The 19,833-nt window shown below is 47.9% G+C and overlaps 1 protein-coding gene across 4 annotated transcripts; it reads left to right on the plus strand.

The window, feature by feature from the left end:
* Positions 1-376: 376 nt before the first annotated feature.
* SPATA2 (spermatogenesis associated 2) lies at positions 377-8,796 on the plus strand. 4 transcript variants are annotated; one of them, XM_039563483.1, is made up of 3 exons: positions 377-524; positions 1,676-3,656; positions 5,037-6,284. In XM_039563483.1, the coding sequence occupies exons 2-3, from the start codon at positions 3,339-3,341 to the stop codon at positions 6,282-6,284; spliced, it is 1,566 nt and encodes a 521-aa protein (XP_039419417.1). In that variant the 5' UTR covers positions 377-524; positions 1,676-3,338. The 4 variants fall into 4 exon arrangements, with proteins under 4 accessions (XP_039419417.1, XP_039419416.1, XP_019140009.3 ...); XM_039563482.1 differs by having other exon boundaries at positions 3,218-3,656; XM_019284464.3 differs by lacking the exon at positions 377-524 and having other exon boundaries at positions 631-2,152; positions 3,218-3,656.
* The last annotated feature ends 11,037 nt before the right edge of the window (positions 8,797-19,833 follow it).

The following is a 19,833-nucleotide window of genomic DNA, read 5'->3' on the forward strand; positions in this document are numbered from 1 at the left end:
GCCCCCGCCGTGCGCGTGTGGGCGCGGCCGAGCGCTGCGGGCGGGGCCTACCGGGCGGGGCCTACCGGGCGGGGCCTACCGGGCGGGCGGGGCCGACATCCCCGGCAGCTGCCGGCGGGCGGGGCCGAGCGCGGCGGGCTCCGCTGCGGAGCCCAGCGTGGTGCCAGCGCCGCTCCGGGCACGGCGGTGCCCTACGGGCCGGTCGTGTCACAGCCCCGCAGGCGTCCCACGGCCGCTTCTTTCCCGGCAGCCCCCGGAGCGAGGCCCTGGGGGACCGCCCCGCCCGTAGCGCCCCGCCCCGATGACGTCACGCGGCGGAAGTGCTCGCGCCCCGCCGTTCACTTCCGGGCTGCCGCTGCCGCCGCCGCGGCCCTGCCCGAGCCGTGAGGGCGGGCGCGCTCCGTCCGCGGCACCGGCCGGCCTCCGCGGCTCTGCCGGGGCAGCGCGTCGGGGACGTGGGGCAGCATCCCGGGCACCGGGCGCTCCCGGTGGAGCGGCGGCGGCTCCGGCGGTGGAGCGGAGCGGTGAGGGACGGGACAGGCGCGGTGCGGGGCTTAGCCCGGGCGGGCGGCGGCGTGGCCGCGGCACGGCGAGGGCGGCGATGGTGGCCGGGGGCCGGCGGGAGCTCCCGGGGCCGGGGACAGTGCCGCCGCGGAGGCCCAGGCGGTGTCCCGAGGCTCCTGGACCCGGACCTGCAACAAGTGCCCCGGGCACGGGACCGGCCCCGGCGGGCGGCACCGCGCTGGGTCCGCGGGCTGCAGGCGCTGCTCCTGTGCCGGTGACAGCCCCTGTGCTCGGGAGCGTTTTCGGGCGTCTGGGGTCAGTCTGGCGTGTCTGGCCCCCTGGGCACGGTAGGACACGGCTGTGCTGTGGCAGCGGGGTGTCCCTCGGCAGCGGGGTGTACCTTAGCTGAAGGGTGTATTTGTCCCCTGTTTCTCCCCTACTGCTGTCAAGGTTTTTGTACAACCGAGTGGTCCAGCGTGGTCAGAGGAGTTGGTTCCCTCGGGTGAGGCTTTGACCCTGGAGATGGATAGAAACATTCTCTTGTCTCAACAGCAGGCACTGGACTCTGATCAGGACTTATTATTGTTGCATCTCTAGGAATTCTTGAGGTTTGGAATCAGTGCTTAGCAGCAAAGCGGCCTTGTTCCTTTACGCATTCTGTCAGTCAGGGTGCTGCTTAAACCTATATTTATCTGTGCCTGCTCGCATCGTGAGCTCTCCGGAGCCTGTAACCATGGATGTTGCTGCTGGGTGGGCTGCCGGGACGGGGATGTTGTGCTGCCTGGAGCTCTGTGCGCTGGAGCAGCCCTGGCAGGGCTCTCAGGCCCTGTTCTGCCGCGGTTTGTTGGGCTGTGCAAGCCCTGGCTCGGGTGCAAAGCACGGGGCACAGTCAGGGCTGGCAGAGGCCCTGGGAGCTGCAGTCTGCAAGGCCTCGATGAAGGGCTCTCTTTTTTCATCTGGGGGCTTCCTGACACTGACGTGTCTCATGTGTAACCAAGCGCTTTGTTTGGTAGGGATGGCAGAAGTGTGATTCTGAATCCAGCTCCTTGTCAGCACAGGATCACTCCATGTCCTGGGGGTGTTTTGCTGACGTGCCAGACAAAGATCTCTCTGCAATTCTCGTGTGCAGCTCTTCTTGCCAAGGAACAGACTCTGCTGTCTTTGTCCACAGACTTCATCCTGCACAACTTGCGGAGGAACAGAGGAACGTGGAGAGGGAAGGGACTGCTCCTGGCCTTATGCTCAGATGTTAATTTAGCACTCCACATTTCCTGTGATTCACAGCCTGTCTCTTGACAGGAGCGCGTGTGCCTTGGAGCAGAAGCTGAACTGCTACTTAACTTTTCCCACACGGGTCTGTCGCTGAGCACAGCCTTTCATCAAGGAATGTTAACTGCCAGGCTGTTGATCTTTTTGTTTGCTTGTTCCCCTGGCCTCTTGGTTGTTGGTATTTTGTGTTTTGGCTCCTTTCATTCAGTTGATCTTGCTCTTAACGGTGATTTTCCTTTAACAGGAGCGTTGATCAGTGCTTTAGCAGCTGCAATTAATACTGGGTGAAAAGTCTTTTCTGAATTGCTGTTTGAGACTGACTACATCTGAAACAGTGCACTGATTTCTCCCACCTCCTATTCCCTCGGATCAGGAGCTGGTTTGTCTTTTTATGTAATAAACAAAGCCTGTGGTCTCCTTTTTGATCACAAGTTCCTTAGGCATTCCAGATGGAGTCTGTTGGCCCTTTAATTACCTTGGTTTTCTTAAAGCAGCATTTGGGAGATTGTTCTGTCACCAGCTATTTCAGCTCAGTGTGTGAGCTCAGTGCAGTGAAAAGGGAGATCAGTACATCCATAAAAACAACTATCCCTGCAAACAAAACATATGTGATGGTAACACAGAAATGGTTGTACTCAGCTCTCACAGAGCAGCTGAAGGTGGCAGGTGTAGCTTTTTTGCCGTGAAGATCACAGTGGTGTTTGCAGCTGCCAGCTTTCAGCTGGAATTTGGGCTGTGGTTTGCAGCAGTCAGGAGTGGGTCCTCTGGAGGTGGCTGCAGAGCTGCCCCAGCACAGGGCTGCACTGGGGGCACCAGCAGGAGGAATGTCATTGGCTGTCAAAAGCCTAGAAAATGTTAGAAATCAAAAGGCAAAGTCAAATCTGCTCAGCCTCAGGACAGTCCTGTGCCACAGGACGGGGAGGGGAAAGCAGATACCTTCACAAGATGAGCAAAATGAAACTTTTGGGTGATTTTTAAAAAATCTTTATATCATTGTGCGGGGATAAAAACAAAAATCTCCCAGTGACTGTTTAAAATAATGTTTGTGTAGGTTGGGTGAACTGAAAGGGCAAAATAAAATGCAGAGAAGAGACTCTAAAAAACTCATCCTTCTCCTTGCAGTTCTTTGCCATGAGTTACTTCTCCCTGGGACCCAAAGCCAGGGAGGTCTCACTGTGTGCTGGAGCCTGCCCAGCTCTGTTGTACCAAGGTCTCAGAGTCTTGTTCAGCATCAGCTCGTGGTGCTGACTTGGGCAGGGACCTGGAAAACAAGTGGGGAATGATGGTGGAAAGCAGGACAGGGCATTTCTGTGGCTCCTGTGCTTTTTCAGAGTCCTGGGGAGGCTGTGAGGGAGCTGCTGCTCTGTGTCACAGAGTCCCAGGGGCAGGGAGGTGCTGGGGATGTGGGATGTGTGTACCTGCAATGACTTGTCTTTGTTTTCAGTTTTTATTCCAGGACAGTTGTTGTTGCTGAAGATTCCTAATGCCAGATACCCAACCTACTGCCAAATAGCCATGAAAGAGATGAGGTAGCTGCCCCCAGCGCGAGGGAAAAACTGATTTCAATGGATACAAAATACAAAGACGATTTATTTAGGAAGTATGTACAGTTCCACGAGTGCAAACTGAATGCCTCTGACAACAAGCAGCGTCCTATTAACGATGAGTACTTGCGAGTCGCGGCGGCAGCCTTACTTTGCCTTCCCAAAATTGATCCCTTTTATAGATTCCGGTTGATAAAATTTTATGAGATGGCTGAAAACTCACTGAGATCTGTGAAATCCTCAAGTTTACATTGTCTCCATAATGCATTCAACATGCTTGAGACACTTGGAATTAATCTCTTTCTGTACCCCTGGAAAAAGGAGTTCAAAAACATTAAGGTAAGACATTTTTTATGTAGCCATAGTGAGAACATTATTTTATTTTCCTTTCTGTGAACACATTTCATGCATTTCCTTTAAAGGCTTCTCTTTTTTTTTTTTTCCATTTATAGCATGAGAGATATATATTTTTTTTTTTCCCTTCTCTCTATGTACAGTTGGTAAACAGAAGCCATAGGGAAATTTCTACGTAAAATAAGTGAAGTTGGTGCTGGTGAGAGTATTCCAAGAACAGAAGTACAAGCACTATCTGCAATTAGAATGTGTATAAAGTAGAAGAGCTTATTCAAGTTTGTTGTTCAGCCTCCCCTGCTGCACTGTTTTATTTTTACTTGTTGGAGAGGCTTTCACTATGGTGTGTGGTCAAGCTGGATTTAAGTTCACTCAGAGTTTGATTTGTCATGCCACAGCTGTTACTGGACACAAGTATTAAACCCAGTGCATGTGTTCAAGTGGATGCTTTGCTGAGGTTCCCACAAGTTGTATGATAATGGTGAAGGAACTTCTGCAAAAGAACCGTTTTCAGAACATCTTTGATCTGCTTCTCAGTGCTCAGTTCCTGAAGTTTTGATTTTAAGATGCTTTCAAATGGATCTACCTATGGCAGGTTCCCAGAGGGAAAAGTGGGAACTCACTGCTGGGCTTGGGTGGTGAAGTCCCATGGGAAGCTCTCTGCAGTTGAGTTTTGTGTTTCATCTTTTACCTGTGGTGGGCAGATTGCTCCTGCCTGCACTCAGAACAGGCTGAACTGGGCTAAGCATGTCCCTCAGGTGTGCCAGATGCTGAGAGTATTTCAGCTTGCAGAAACTCATGTCTCTGCTTTTGGGGCTCTTTTAGTGGAAGTTTTTGAATTAATACTAAATTAAATAAAACTGACATTTGAAACTGTATAGTAACAGTACACAAAAAAGAGTGCACCTCAAGTGTATTTAAAACTGAATTGAGGAGGAGTTTGGCACTCCTGCAGTAATTCTGAGTTCCTGTTAGCTCCAGCTTGTCCCTGGGTGAGGTAGTTCCCAAAATCCTGGCCTTTTTGTCTTTCGTGGTAGATTTTCTGTAAATGCAAACATGTCCGGTATGCATAACAGTTAATGTTAGTGCAGAGCAGAGTGATTTAAATCACCAGGGAGAACATTATGCTAATCAGGATTTTAAATTGAATGAAAACTCTCCTACTTTGAATTTTCCTCATGTGGAATTTCCATCTGCTGAGCAGGAGGGATGCAGAAATCGAGCTCCTCTTGCCAAGGCAGTTGCATGTGTTCGGAGTCGTTATTATTGTATTTAATTATATGGTCTCTGTCACTGAATTATCCGAACATCTCGTCCACCACTGAATTTGTAACCTAGTTTTCCTTTTATTCCCCCCATCCCTCTTAGACCTACACTGGACCTTTTGTTTATTATGTAAAGTCTGCTCTAACTGAAGATGATGTAAGGCAGATTCTGAACTACATGGGCTATGTCCAAGAGCTGGGAACAACGTTTAAGCTCAAAGAGCAGGTCGATGCCATTCAAGTGAAAATGATTTCATTTGAGCTCTTTTTGGCCAAAGTGGAATGTGAGCAGCTTCTGGAAATTCACCTGCAAGTGAAGGATAAGGGTTATTCTGAGATTGATGTGATCAACGAGCGCAAGAACAGCAGCGAGGACGTCCGAGGCTGCTCCGAGGCCATGAAGCGGCGCCTGGAGTGCAAGGAGACGCTGAACACGTCCATGGCACGGATGGTGCTCCAGAAATCGGCCAGCGAACGCGCCTCCAAGGATTACTTTAAGCCAAAGGTGAGCAAGCCTTCCAAGTCAGTGGACACCTATGATAGTTACTGGGAGAGTAAGAAACCACCTTTGATGAGCTCGCTGAGTCTCAGGAAAGAGCCGATTTTGGTCGATGCGGAAGATGACATTAAAGATGAAATTATCCGTCCGTCGCCCTCTCTGCTGGCCATGTCCAGCTCCCCACACGGGTGTTCAGATGAATACTTGCCAACTTCCTCTCATCACAATGGCATGCTAAGAACAAATGTCCCTTACAGCTCCTATTTTTCTGCTCAAGAGGACTTAGATTTGTATACTGACCCCGATTCTAGAAGTATGTTAAACTTTAAAAGACAAGACGCTATTAAGCCTGATGTATGGCTGTTAAAAAGTGATGCCAACCCTGTTTACCACAAACGCACCCACCTAGCCAAAGACACAGCTTCCTCCAAGTGCCAGAACTGTGGCATACCCTGTGGCGCTTCTGTTTGCCAGAAGTGTGACAGTCTGTTCAGCTCGAGGCAGGAGTACCCAGCAGTGAAACAGAGCTCCTACTCAATCAAACCACTCCCAAGCGATGGCTTGTCTCCTGCTCTGAGGGAGAAATCTCAGTACACATCACAGACTCAGAGTCAAGACAGAGCTGCTCAGTTCAGTTCCAAGTCCAAGCCTTCGGGCACCTCACGCTGCGGCTTCTGCAACCGCTCGGGAGCCGCCAACACGTGCACGTTCTGCTCCAAGGTCTCGTGTGACACTTGCCTCAACGCTTACTACTATGACCCCTGCTGTAGGAAGAGCGACCTCCACAGGTTCCTGCCTAACAACCAGTTAAACTATAAATCATCCCAGCTGTCCCACGTGGTTTATAGATAGACTGGATGAGTCTGTTTGGGAAGGGAAGGAAAGGGGGAGAGGAAAGGGCTATCCTAACTAATGTTCTGACTCCACACTGACCTCTTACCAAAATCACATGTCCAGATATTTGGAACCATGGTTCAGTGATCAGGTGCCAGTTCTTGATTTTTGTGGCTTCACAGATGCTGCAGATCCATTAGATTTCATGCTGCTATAATTTAGGTAACTCCTAAATGATCATTGCTTTTCAACTTACATGGGGGAGAAGAGCACGTTTTTCCTTAAAACTTGGCAGCTGTTGTATTTTTAAAAAGTGACATCACACCTTCCTATTATGTCGCATCTTGCCCAAATAAAACCAGGCAGGGTTTAAAAATAAGGTCAGAGAATGAAGATTCTCGTTTTCTATGAGTGATGAAACCACTGCCAGTTGTTGATAACGTATGACTTCAAAATGTGCAGGAAATACGTGAATGGCTTGTTTTGCCAACAAGGACTATTTTTTGATGTGTGTCTGCATTTCTTGATCTCCAAAATGCAAACACTGCAACATCTCTTCCTTTTGTCTTTGTTTCCTCCTTCTCCCCTTCTCCTCTGGTTGTTTATCTCGAGCTTATATAACCTGAATCTAGACAATATGTGCTTTATTTTCCGGTGTTGCCAATATCATCCTCCTGGGTTTCACTGTATGGTATTTTAAAGAGGTGATCCTGTATCTGTGTCACTCAGATGATGCCTGGAGTGTTGTCCTCTCAGATGAGTATCCATCTTCTTTCTGTTGCACATGTTTTAAATACTGTTCTTTGTACTGTAAATAGGTGATTTGGAAACCGTTTATTTTTAATAAATATTTAATATGTTGAGTTCTTAAAAGTGGTAGAATCATTATAACTATGAAGTCTCTCTGGGTTATTTGTTCAGGTGACTTTTTGTTTTTCCTTGTACTGTATTTCATAGCTTATTATAGCCACTGTGGCAGAGTGATGTTCTTGGCTCTGATCAATTCTTGGGTTTTAATCTGACATTTTTTTCCCTCTGATAAGGCTGCCACTCGTCTGAGTCAAGTCTTGTCTAAGAATTGCAGGATTTTGCTCTCAGTGCACGCTTTTTCTTTGTGGTTATGGAAATTGTAAGTGTCAATGTTCTGCTTGCTTCCAAATCCACTGCCAAGTCTGTAGTGTAGTCCAGCAAGTAAAGCACTGGCCTGGTGAAAAATCAGAGCTCATTTGTGACTCCTGTTCAAGTGAACCCATCAGTTATGGATGTGAATCAGATAATAACCCTTGTCTCTTGCTATAGCACCTGGGGACCCTGGCTGAGAACCAAGACTCCCTTGTGTTGGGCTCTGTACAGTTTGACCCCCAGACACCACCTGGTTATGAATAGACCTTAGTTTTTTATTAAAAGAAAACCCCTAAGAATCCTAACTCCCTTATTCCAACTATAGCTAGTTAGCACAAAGTATCAGGCGACCTAATCTGATGTGCAGAATTAAATGTGTTTAAAATATCTGTAAAGAATCTAGCTGAGATGTAAACTATGTAGTCCACTTTGCACTGAAATGATTGACTTTGGGGTTTTTAATCACTGTTAAGAGTCTAGGCTTCTCAACTTCAATGTCCATCACTCCCTGTGTGACAGAAACATGCATGAATGATCGTTTGTCTTACATTTTTTTGGGTGGGGGGAGGGCTTCAGGTAGGTAGAGGGGAAAATTACATAGGCTAATGTTGTAAAATAGCTAAAATAATTTTAGCCATAACTGGGTGTCAGAAGCATTATGGAAATAAGATGGAACCTGGGTCTTACAGAGGGCTGAGAACAGTAAGTTACTGTCCAGTTTGCACTAAGAAACAAAGTGAACGGTGTGTGTTTAACAATCAGGGAAATTCTGAATCAAGGGACTGCAACTGAGCATAACGTCAAGGGCAAGTACTGCCTTGCTGACCCTGAAGGTTGGGGTGAATCTTGTTTAAGTGAATGATTTTAAGGTTTTCAATCTTGTATGTTTTTTATAAATATATATATATATATAAATATGACACAAATGTAGATACATTATGTATATAGTGAAGAATTTAAAAACAATTTTACTATTAAAATGCAGTCTAAGGGTGGTTTTAATTTCGGTGGTTATTTGGGTTTTGTTCACCTTCTGCAGTGTCATGCCTGTTTGGCTGCTCTACAGCGTATCTTCTGGTTCACCAGTTCGATTTCCATATGGCTCCTCACACTACAGTGAATAACTAAAACTGTGATGCCACGTAATTTTTACGGTGACCAGGGCAGGGGCTCTACCTGCTCTGAAAAAGAGAAGTCCTCTGTATATATGTCATGGAATCCTGTAGTACAAACCTGTGTTGAATTGAAGTGATACCATGCTCTATTTTTGTGTATCTTACTGTATGAGGTTGCTGTGATTGATACAGTAAAATATATGCGAATTTAAAATGCAGGTGTTTTGCATCTGATTTGTTTAAATTAATTTATGTTTTGAAGGAATTTAAAAATAAAGAGGCCTTTAAGAAAAGGCTTAACTCTTTTCTTAAAGTGGAGTGTGCATGTAGCTGTCTGTTCCCAACTGCATTTGCATGCTGTGACTGGTGCTCAGAGGGGTCTTGGGGCACAGGCAGGACAGGAGTGTCCGTCCATCGTGCGCCTCTGGAGCTGGGACTGCTGTGAGCAGAGTGCAGAGCTTCTGGAATCCCGTTCATTTTCCAGCCTTAGCAGCATGACTCAGAGTGTTGATGGAGCATGTGAGCCGGTCTGTCAGCAGGCTGCAGCAGGCTGGGGCGGGCTGGGAGCAGGTTCTGGGGACCATGTGGAGCTGCCTCCATGGATCCCAGCCTTGGCTCTCCGTGGCGCTTGCCTAACAAGCTTCCTGAGGGAAGCTGCATCTCCCAGAAGATGTGTGACACTACTGAGGTACATTTTGGCACTTGAATTAGGCCTTCTGGGTCCTTTTGCATCCTGCTAGCTCTGGAGTAGGATAATTCCTCAAGTTCCAAACTAGATCATTCTTTTTGTTTTTTCCTTGTGTTAAAGCATGTCAGGTGAATGCTGAAATGCCTGAAGTGCCTTTTCTGCAAGTGTTTTATGATCTGTTGTGGTTACTGAAAGTACCAGGGAGGATTATAAAAATCGGGCTCCAGGTAACTAAAATATTCTTGCAGGAAATGTTGCCTCACACTGTAATGCTTCTTGAGCTGATGTATTTCTGGTGCATATAAAACAAGCCTTCGAGCTGTCTTGTTGTCTGACATCTCTGATTACAGACCTGTAAGCTTGTTTGCCGCATCTTTGGCTTTCAACAGAAGCTTAAAGGTTCCATACAGAGTTAAGAGGTTTAGATTTGATGGTTTGAGCTGACAGTGCCTTAAAGTTATTTTCTGGAAGATGACTCTGGGTTACAAGCATTTAGTACACGTTGCTAATTATGCTGTAGGATGTTTTTAGGGGAAGAGATTCACCTTTCCAGTATTTGTTTAGAAACAGGAGCTAATCTGAGCATGGTGATAATTGATACACTGCCAGAGAGACTGGGAGAAAAGCAGGAGGTGACTCTTGATGTACCTGGTTTGGCTCTGAAATCAGAGTGAATTAGGCCTTTTAGCATGAGCATTACCATGGTGTCTCAGCAGCAACTCAGTTGGGCTGCAAATGTCCCTGTCTGTTATTTGTGAAGGGTGTTCTGTGATTCCTTCTGAAAATCATGGAATGTGGTTGTGTTTGTCCAAGATTATAAGTACTTTTCTTTTTTACAGTGATCGTATTTCCCTGGAAAAGGTTTCCTGTACCTGGTCTTGCCAGTCAGAAGATGTAGGGCAGGGAATCAGTAAGTGCTTAGGTTTGTGGTTTTGTACTTCTGCACCCTCCTGTGAAAAACAGACTCGGGGGGCAACATGAAAATGAACAGGGTGCAGCACATCTTACACAGTGCCTGGAGGAAGGCAAAGGGTTAAGGCCTGTGTTATGGCAACAGCTCCTTTACCTCCCAAATCCTGCAGACTGCCACAGAATTGAAGCTCCTCCATGTGAGGAGAGGGGTAGGAGAGCCAGGGAGCAGCTGCTGTGTTCGCAGCCCTGCTGCACAGATTTCACTGTGCTGATGTGTGCCAAGCAGGGCTGGTCCTCGGGCACTGGGAGCTCTGCACTGGGGAGATCCCAGCCTGGTTTGTTCTGGGGTGGGTCCTTGGGTCAGCCTGGAGTGCAGGTCCCTGTGCCCGGGCAGTGCCTGCAGCCAGCTCTGTGCCAGAGTCAGGAGAGACAACGCTAATCCTGGGCTGGCCGTGCAGAGCTGTGGGGCTGGCTGACCTGTGACCAGGGATTTACAGCCGGCAGCAGTGCCCAAAGTGGGGCAATCCTTATCATTCCTGGTTGTTCCCCTCCTCTGCTGCTTTTGCTGCTTTCACAGTGGAACAGGCTCTGGGAGCTCAGGCATTGCAATCAATGGTTGGTTTTTTTGGAACCAGCTGCTTTGCTGCCCTCACCTCTGGAGAAGGATCTGCTCTCCTGAGGATTTTCTGAAGGAGGGCAGGCACTGCCTTGCTCGGAGGCAGTGGGGTGCTGCTGGTTGGTTCCTGCCATTTGGAGGGCAGAGTTGCTCCGAGCTTTTTCAGATGCAGGCAGAATGATTCCCCCGCTGGCCGTGCTGCCACAGAGGCCTCCGGAGGGCCGGGTTTGTGTTTCCTTACCCTGAGGCACAGCAGGGTCGGAGGCTTTGGTCCCCTCCTCTCCGCGGTGCAGTCAGTGCCCTGCTCCCCGTCCTGTCCCAGCTGGCAGCAGCAGCGCTGGCTCCCTGCTGCTGTGGCAGAGCAGAGGGGCTGTGAAAGTCATCCTGACACCCAGCAGCTTCCTGTGTCAGGCATGGACTTGCAATGAACATGGAAAGGCTTTGTGCAGAAAAAACGTGGACAGGTGGAAATGTTCCAGATGAAAATGAAACAACCTGCTCTGATTTTTTTTTTTTTCCCCTTGGCATCAAGAAGAAATTTCTCTTCCAGCGTTCAGAGTCTGGGAGGCACTGAAGTAATTTTGCGGGGAACTTTACATGAGGTTAGAGACTTTTAATTATTGATATTTCTTATTGATGAGATCTTTTCTTAGTGCTGCAAATCCTGAATGTGAGTGGTGGTGATTCTGGAGCTTCTGCTCAGGCTGGGCTTTATCGTACACAGTTCCTGCTTTGAGATGAGGATGTGAAATACCTTCTGACGTGGGTAATGCCTCCCATTTGTTTTTCCTGTCTTATCTGGGCTTTGAGTTAATTCTGCACTGTGCAGGTCTCTGAACTGAAGACAGTGTCAGAGTTCCATTAGCTATAAGTGGTGCAGGAGCAGCCCTGGCAACTTGTGTGTGGCAGCTGCTTCTGCTGTTGTGGGTGTGGGACTGTCATGCTTCCTGCTTTAGAAATCATTCTCATGATAGTCATACTGTTCTGAGATTTTTTATCATCAACCTGCTTTAAAAAAAGAAAAAGAAAAATCAACCCACAACTGCTCATTAACTCCTTAGAGAAAAATGCTGCTTTCTCCCAAAGTAAGTAAAATCTGCTCAGTAGCTTTGTGTCAAGGGGCTCCAATTTAACTGCATTACCTGGAATTTTCACAGGCACCTTTCTAAGGCGCAGCCAGTTCTGGTGAGCTGCCTTTGCTGAGGCAGCAGTCTCTGAGTGACTCCATCACTGCACATGTGTAAACCCCACACACATAAATGAACTGTTAATGAAAAGAGATGCTGCCATCCAGCAGGTCTAAGAAGGAACAGCCTGTTTACATCTCAGTGCACTTATGCTGACTGGTACATCCCTGGTGAACCTTCCCACAGGGCAGTCTGGGATGAAGAGGAGGCCTCCTCCTCCTCTCCTGTGTGCCACCGGGAGCCTGGGTGTGCCCACAGGAGGGGCTGTATGGATTTGCTGGCCACAGCTTGCATGGGCTGACTCAGTGGCAGAAGCAGAAGGGGACCAGGACAGCATCTGTCCCACCTCCTGTTCCGAGTCTGTTTCCTCAGCTCAGGGCCAAGGTTAGCCATAAGCCTCTGTGTCTTGAGGGGTCAGCTCAGCACTGCTGTGAAACACCTCCCCAGGAACTCAGTTACCTTTGGGAAGTGCTGGTGAAGGCTCGTTTATGGGTCCTGGGATGTGCACTGAGGGGAGAATGCCATTTCCAGCTCTTTTTGCTTTATACTTTGTTCCTGACCCTAAAAATGCGAATGTCTGTAGCATTGTTTCCTGCGGTATTAACCGAGGTGTGCTCTCAGAGCTGTTCCCAGCCTGCTTTATATGCTGGCTTTGGGCCACCTCAGCAGAAATCAGTGGGCTGTGTGCATATGTTCTGCTTCTCCTTTTTTGGGGAGAGTGGGGGAGAGGGGCTTAGTTCCCCACACTCTGCCTCTCACTCCTGGAGAAGTAAAACCCCTCTTAGAGCAGCTACTGTTGCATCTTCTGCCATGACTAAATTCTCTCATCCTTCAGCCCCCGATGACAGAAGTTGCTCTGAGGGACAGGAAGGGGAAGGAGCGTGTCCGTGTTTGTGCCCGGCTCTGCAGTCCTGCTCAGTGGCTCTCTGGGGCTGGTCGCTGCCCGTGACCCGCTGCTGCTGCAGGACAGAGCACGGTGGCACTGGCTTGGGACAGCCCGGCCAGCTGGGAGGAGATTTATGTACAGCTGCTGCAGCAAACGCAGGGGGTGAGCAAGGCCACAGCTAAAGGTAGGAAGGGTGGGAAATTCAGTTTAAGGAATAAGATGAAGCCTAGTGGCAGAGCAGTATCCTAACACAGGAATGGTGTTTCCTGCTGTATAGATTGTTACAGACAGTGCTTCCATGTGGGTGATCTGGCATTTGGGGTCTTGTGTTGAGAAGGATCTAAGGAAATTTGTACCTTGTTTAGGGGATGTTTCATTCAGTGTCTGCCCAGGCTCCCCATGCCCTAAGTGGTGCTGGAGGCTGTGCTGCCCCACAGTACCAAGGGGACAGGCTGCAGGTGCTGCTCCAGAACAGAACTGCGGAGATGTCAGCTGAGCAGAGGATGCTGATAGACTCTGTCACCCACTCCTGGGTTTCCAGTGGAGAATTTCAGCCTGAGAACACAAAACCTCTTCATGTAAACCAGTAACAGAAATAAGATTTAGAATGGGTGACTACTGGAGGGCAGGAGGGCACGTTTGGTCTGTGCACGGTCCTCCAGGGAGAGCTTTGCATCTTCTGAGATCAAACTTGAGAGGTCAGTCTCAGAAATCCCTTATTTTCCCCTTCTTATTCCCGCATTTCAATATTCAGGTAGAGAAGCACTGAGTCATCTGAAATGTGTTCTCTCCTCTGTGGATCACGGCTGGGCTCTGGGAAGAGTTTGCCATGTGGAGTCTTCCAAACCTCCCTTCACTTGGACTCTTGTAGGACTTCTGCCTCCTTCAGGAATTAAAGTCTGATTCACTTTCCACTGTGATTCGTAAAGTCTTGGACTACTTAGAGGCAGATCAAAAATTAAAATAATCTCTTTTGACAGCATCAAAGCCTGTGGTGTTTGAATCTTTGATATGAAGGTTTCTCCTGCTTGGAGAATAGCTCATTTTTAATGCTGTGAAATAGAGCATGATAACTGTGCTGCTGTCTATACTACAGTGAGCATTATGTGCTGCTTAATAAAGTGATGTTCCTGTCCAAGAGCTTTATTTCATAATGAGAGAAGGTGCAGTATTCAGATACTGCTAACTCACTCCAAAAACTTTTGGCACAAATTTATCTTTAGCATAGATTTTCTGCCTGCAGCTGGAGTTAAATTCTCTCTCCCTGGTTCAGTGCTCACAGCTTAAAATAACACCTGTTAAATGTTGCAGTTGTCCAGATACCTCTGGAACCCATTTTCTGTCTGGTCTTGCTCTGCAGGGGATTTGCAGTACAATGAGAAGCTGAGGAAGAATTTTTGAGATGTGCTAAAACACTGAGAGGTCTATAAACATGATTTGGGGGAAAAAAAAGATGGGACACCCTAGGAAGCAACACACAGCTGCAGAAGTAAAAACCTACAGGACTTTGCCACCAAGAACTCTGTCTGCTAGGCAGGATCAAACAGAATGTTCCTGCTGCAGTACAAGCCCAGGTATGGTTCCTGTATTTGCCTCCTGGCTGCTCCTGAGTCTGTATCTCAGGGCAGGTTGTGGGCATCTTTTGGTAGGTTTCAGTGCATGATGTAAAAATCCTTTTTTTCCTTTCATTGTACTTCCTGCTTTTCAACAGGCTCAAAGCCTGTTGGCAAAATGACTTTTACTGAGCACAAGTAGGGTGCTCACATGTCTTTGGAGTGAATGTGGATTTGACACTGATTTGATTCTGCTTTTTCTGCCTGCAGCTTATCACTCAGGCTCTCCAGTGAAGGACGTTATTTCCTCAGTGGAATATTTTCCATATGACTAAATAATGGCCAGGGGCTGTGATTTTTGTGTCAGTGCTCGGCACTGTGGGTTTCTGCTCAGAAATCAGATGGACATGTGAGAAGTAGTCCTAAAACAAGCACTGCATTGTTCGGAGTGACAGGGTAAAATGAAGTGATGGGGTATTTTTATTTCCATGGCACTTAGAATTTGTCTTTTTTTCCCCAACAAAGCTTGAAGTCACAAGAAGATTCATTCTTTGTCAGCAGACACCTTCCCTGTCAAACTGAAAGTCATGTCCCAGTTTCTCCATTTGCACTCCCTGGAACGTGGTGCTTGTGAAAAGCACCAGCTCAGCCGCAGGATGTTCAGATCTCACCCTCCTCCCGAGGGAGCAGGAGCCGTCCCTGAAGCACTGGCAGCAGCTCTGCCCCAGAAGGACCTTTGTCAAGGGGAGCCTGATACCCAGTTGTGTTTGGCCCAGAGCTCCCCTGTTGCCAGCAAGCAAAGGGGTTTCTGAGTGGGGTTGTGATCAGGGAAAATGTTCAATTTCAAACCTGCCTGGGACTCCGAGCTGGCTTAGGGACCCACCATCGAGGCACTGTCTTGTAATTATGGCTTTACTCCAAAAACAAAGGTTGGCTCCCTAGCCTGTCTGGTTTGTGCTGGGGAGGACTGATTGCAGCGTGGTTAAACGTGATCTGTGCAACAGGGAGAGGAAGTGAGGGGACAGAATTAATGCTAGATAAAACCACAGGTGTGGAAGGCTCATTAAGAACTGTCAAGCTGTGGAGTAAAGAAATGTGGGAAAGCAATTACACCAGTGCCAAAAAGTAGAATGAGTAGGAAGATAAGGGGAGAAAGTTTTTGGCCTGACAGTCCTTCAGAGAAGAGGAGGAAAAAATTGGCTTAAAAATTGAATCTGATAATGAAGTGGTGTCTGATTACTACACACAAAAGTGACTTTTCCTTGAAATACTAGTTTTATAGTCTAATGCAGAAAAGCTAGGTAGCAGCAAAGAAAGTTGATAGATTTCAAAGGGAATAGTAATTAGAAACAATTTGAAAGTCTAGCTAAAGATCGATTTAAATTGATGAATTTTTAATAGAAATTAACCTTCCATGTGTTTTCCCGAAATAAAATAACTTGATAAGGTACTAAGTCTGTATGTGTTCAAAGTAGACTTTGAACATTAGAAAAGAATAAACCAGAACTTAAAGGAATTCACTCCAGAGTGTGAGGCATGCAGCCCTTCCCAGCAGGGCTGCTCCCAGGGCTGGGAAACACGCCGAGCTGGGAGACAGGAGGGCTTGGTGCAGGTTCCTGTGTCTTTCCACGATGTTTTGAGCAAGATACAGATTTTTTGTAGTGTGTTAAGAGAGAGCACAAGCTGTGTGCAGCTCGATGCCAGAGGGATTCTGCTCCTGGGTGTGCTGCAGGCTGTGGGCTCGCACACTGCTGAGCCGCTTGCACTTTGCAGTGCAAGGTGAGCCGTGGTGGATGTTGGTGGATCTGGCTGCACACGTGCAGGGATTTGACACTTTCAGGTCTGATGGGTCCCGTGTATGGTGGCAGCCTGGAGGTGTGCCATTCTTTCCAGTTTTGCTGGGAAAAGCGTGCAGGTGTGTGGCATGAAGGAGACACCAGTCGAAGGCTGTGCTGTATTTGGCTACACATGGCTGAACTAAAGTGCTCTTTGATCTGAGCACATCTGTTCCTTTGAGATAACCTCCTGAAACACAGGGACCTTTGCACCCTTCACAGCACCCAGCACTTATCCTGGCTGTGAAAGAGCTGTGAGCTGGATGAGTTTCCTCTGCAGTGATGTTTAAAGGCAGCTGTCAGGTGTCCTGCTGAGAGCAGGATAACCACAGTCTCTGTGGGTGGTTCTTTGCTGCTTTGACTGCTGCCTACTTATATTTGGGGTTTATGCCCTCTACTTTCCAGGCTTTTAGCCAGGCTTCTGCCACCAAGGCTAACCCTTGGCTCCCAGCATCAGAGCCTGCTCCAGGACCTGCAGCTTGTTATTCCTCTCTGCTCCCCTCTGCTTCAATCTCTTCCCTGAAGTGGAGGGGGTGAAGTGCCCTTCGTGGCAGGGGAAGGTGGAGATGGAGCGCCCTGGTTGCTGTGCTGAGGTTGGGTGGGATCCAGCCCCCAGGGTGCTCCCAGGGATGCTTTGCAATGTCCTGTCAGGCTGTGGTGCTGAGCAGGGCTGACTTAGCCTGGGGAGGATCCTGAAAGTTAAGGGTTAAACTCTGGCCAGCTGGACTTTAAGTAACAGGCAGCATTCAAAGCAGAGGGGACAAGTGGGATGTGAGAAGCCAGAATCCGCAGGCACTGGGAATTGTGGGTGGCACTGAAAAGCCAAATACATGAACAGAAATACATACATTTAATATATATTTCCATTACAGTCACAAGCACAAATTGAGAGGGGGGAAGTGCATCTCAAGAGCAACAAATGTGTTGCCTCATGCCTCCAGCTAAGTATACAAGCATGGGAATAATGTCTACTTAACATAAAGCTGAAAGTTGGGTGTACAGATGGTAGGAAGCTGGGAAACAGCATGTGTAGCTTAGATGTGTCCTGCATGAACGCCATCCCCTAGCATTGTTTCTTGCTAAATGTCACCCTTCAGATCCGTCCTGACCCACTTGCAAAGATACTGAGCTGCCTCTTCAGCGCAGGAGTGCTCAGGAAATTGTGTGTGTGACCTCAGCTGGGCTAGGTGAGAACCTAGTGATGGTAAAACCAATGAGAACACAAAGCAGTGGGAGAAATATGGGCCAATAAAAATCAGCCAGTGGGCCTAAATCTTGTCAGACAATGTGGGGTTTCTCCCATGCCTTTAAGGTCAGACACAGGAACTGATGTACATGGACACCTGTGAGTCACTTGAGAGTGAGGCACAACAGACTGCTGGGTCGGATTAGCAGGTACAAAATGTGCCTGGGAGATCCTAAAGGAGGAAATGTGACTGGCGTGCTGAAAAACTCATTGTATGCAGATTTCAGAGCCACGCGCAGACAGGTAATGAGCAGAACCTCCTGCCACACTGTGTGAAATAAATACTTTTAATGCTGTTTGCAGGTGAGGAACAGAGGCCTGAGGAGGTGACATGATTCATGAACAGTGAGTGCAATAGAACTGGAAGTGATGCTTTCCAGATTAATTTCATTAGTGTGATGTACTGTGACTGCTTTGGTACATCCCTGCTCCAGCCAAATAACCAGAGGGTGCTGTGAGGGGAGGAGGCTTTACAGACAACCTCTACATTCACTCTACATTCAGGCAATTTTTTTGAGAATCTTCCTCTGCACCTATTTATGGTGATTATTTTTGTCTTAATAAATCTGACCAAGCCCATCTTTCAATCTGCTGTGATTGAGGTCAGATGATAGGAGCATGCTTTTAGGGAAATATCTTTGCCCTCATTGATTGTGTGGAGCTCTGTCTGTTCTAAAGCTTAGGACACTGTCTGCTTTATGAATACAATTGTCATCGGTGCTTTGTACCTCTGCTGTCTGATTGCTCTCTAGAATTAAATGCTCTTTTAGTCTGAGTGGGAGCCAAGAGTGGTACTATGCAACACTTTGGCTGCAGCTGCCTGGCTTGGAGACCTCTCAAACTGATCTTCACAAATTTTCTGCCAAGTGAGGAGGACAATAATGCTTCGCTAAGATGCCCTGCTCACGCAGGCAGTGGAGCTGGGAAGGGACTTAAACAGGATCTGCTGTGTTTAGTCCCCTTGGGCCTCTCTGTAAGGGGCAAAACCCAGCCACGTGAGCAGAGTCCAAAGCCAGAGTCCTCAGTTCCACGCTGTATTTGTCAGTACAGACATGCACTTTGGTTGCACCACAGGAACGGTCTGTGAGCAGGTGAGTGATTGTTTAGGACAGCTTGTTTGCTCCCACATGGCCTTTTCTGCCCACACAAAGTGCTGACAGAGGAGTGGATGCCTGCTCCCTGTCACTTTATTTTTGCCTCTCCTGGCTTGATTATTGAGAGCAATTTGCAGTACATGGCACTTCATTCATCAGGAACAAACCAGGGATACAAGAGAGAAAGTATTCCCATCCTCTTTGTAGGAGACTGAGCAATGTGCTTCCAAACCTCTGCACACCTGTGCTGTCATTGATTCATGTCTCATACAAATGGCTGTGGTCCTTCAGGCTGCAGCTGAGTTCCCTGCCCAGGCATGGAGCATGTTCTCACCCTGTATCTGTCACTGCTCCTTAATGAAAAAGCTGAACATCTCTTCTCTTGCAGTGTCCGATAATGGTTCCATTTTCATTTGTGAGTTGCTGGCTGATTTTCTGGTTAGACCATGATAAATAAAAATTAAACATTCAGAACAGATCTCTAGCTAGTGACGTTAACATGTTTTGGGAGTTTAAATTACACCTCATAACACTAATGCACTTACAAATTCTTGTGGTCGGTGCCTTCCAGCACAGGGGCAGAGACACAGGGCAGGAGGTCGAAATTCAGCCAGACTTCATTGCTTCTCAAAGTCTCATCTTCTTATCTCTGACACTGCCAGAGTTTGATGCCAGCATTTTAGTGGGGTGGGCCCTGTGGGAAAGGGTCCTGTGTCTGGTGGTGAGCTGATGGTTTCTCAAAGGCAGAGGGATACGAGTTTCAGGTTTCTCCCACCATCTGGAGTTCAGAAATGCTAAGCCAAGGCTGGGCAAGGACACCATAGGGCACCTCTGACAGGAGCAGCTGGGCTGCACTGTCCCTTCCTCACATGGTGCAGGAGTGATACCACATCCCCACGGAGCAGCTGGGGAGCAGGAGAGGCGGCCCCGGGGCAGAGCAGGAAGATCAGGCATGTGCACACCTGTGTGTGCTTGTGCATGTTGTCCCCCTGCCAGCTTCCCTTGGCTGAAGAAGAGTCCAGGTACAAGTTTTGAAGAGCCACAGTAATTTGGTTTTGTTTCCATTTTCAAGTTCTTTGTAAGACAAGGAGTTCATACACTTCATTTCAGAGGTGGAATTTGGAATGTTTGCTCCTAGATCTGGAACCTGGCATTGTTAAAGGAGATGTTCCAGCTGCTGGAAGAAAGAAGAAGGGAAAGCTCAGAAAATAAAATTAGATGCTTGAGATAACAAAAACTACACCAGCATCTTTAGGATTCATGGCAAAGAATTATGCTTCAGGTCAGTTTTGCTTTCTGGAAGACAATCTGTT

The sequence above is a fragment of the Corvus cornix genome, chromosome 20, assembly GCF_000738735.6.
Source record: "Corvus cornix cornix isolate S_Up_H32 chromosome 20, ASM73873v5, whole genome shotgun sequence".
Classification (NCBI taxonomy): Eukaryota; Metazoa; Chordata; class Aves; order Passeriformes; family Corvidae; genus Corvus; species Corvus cornix.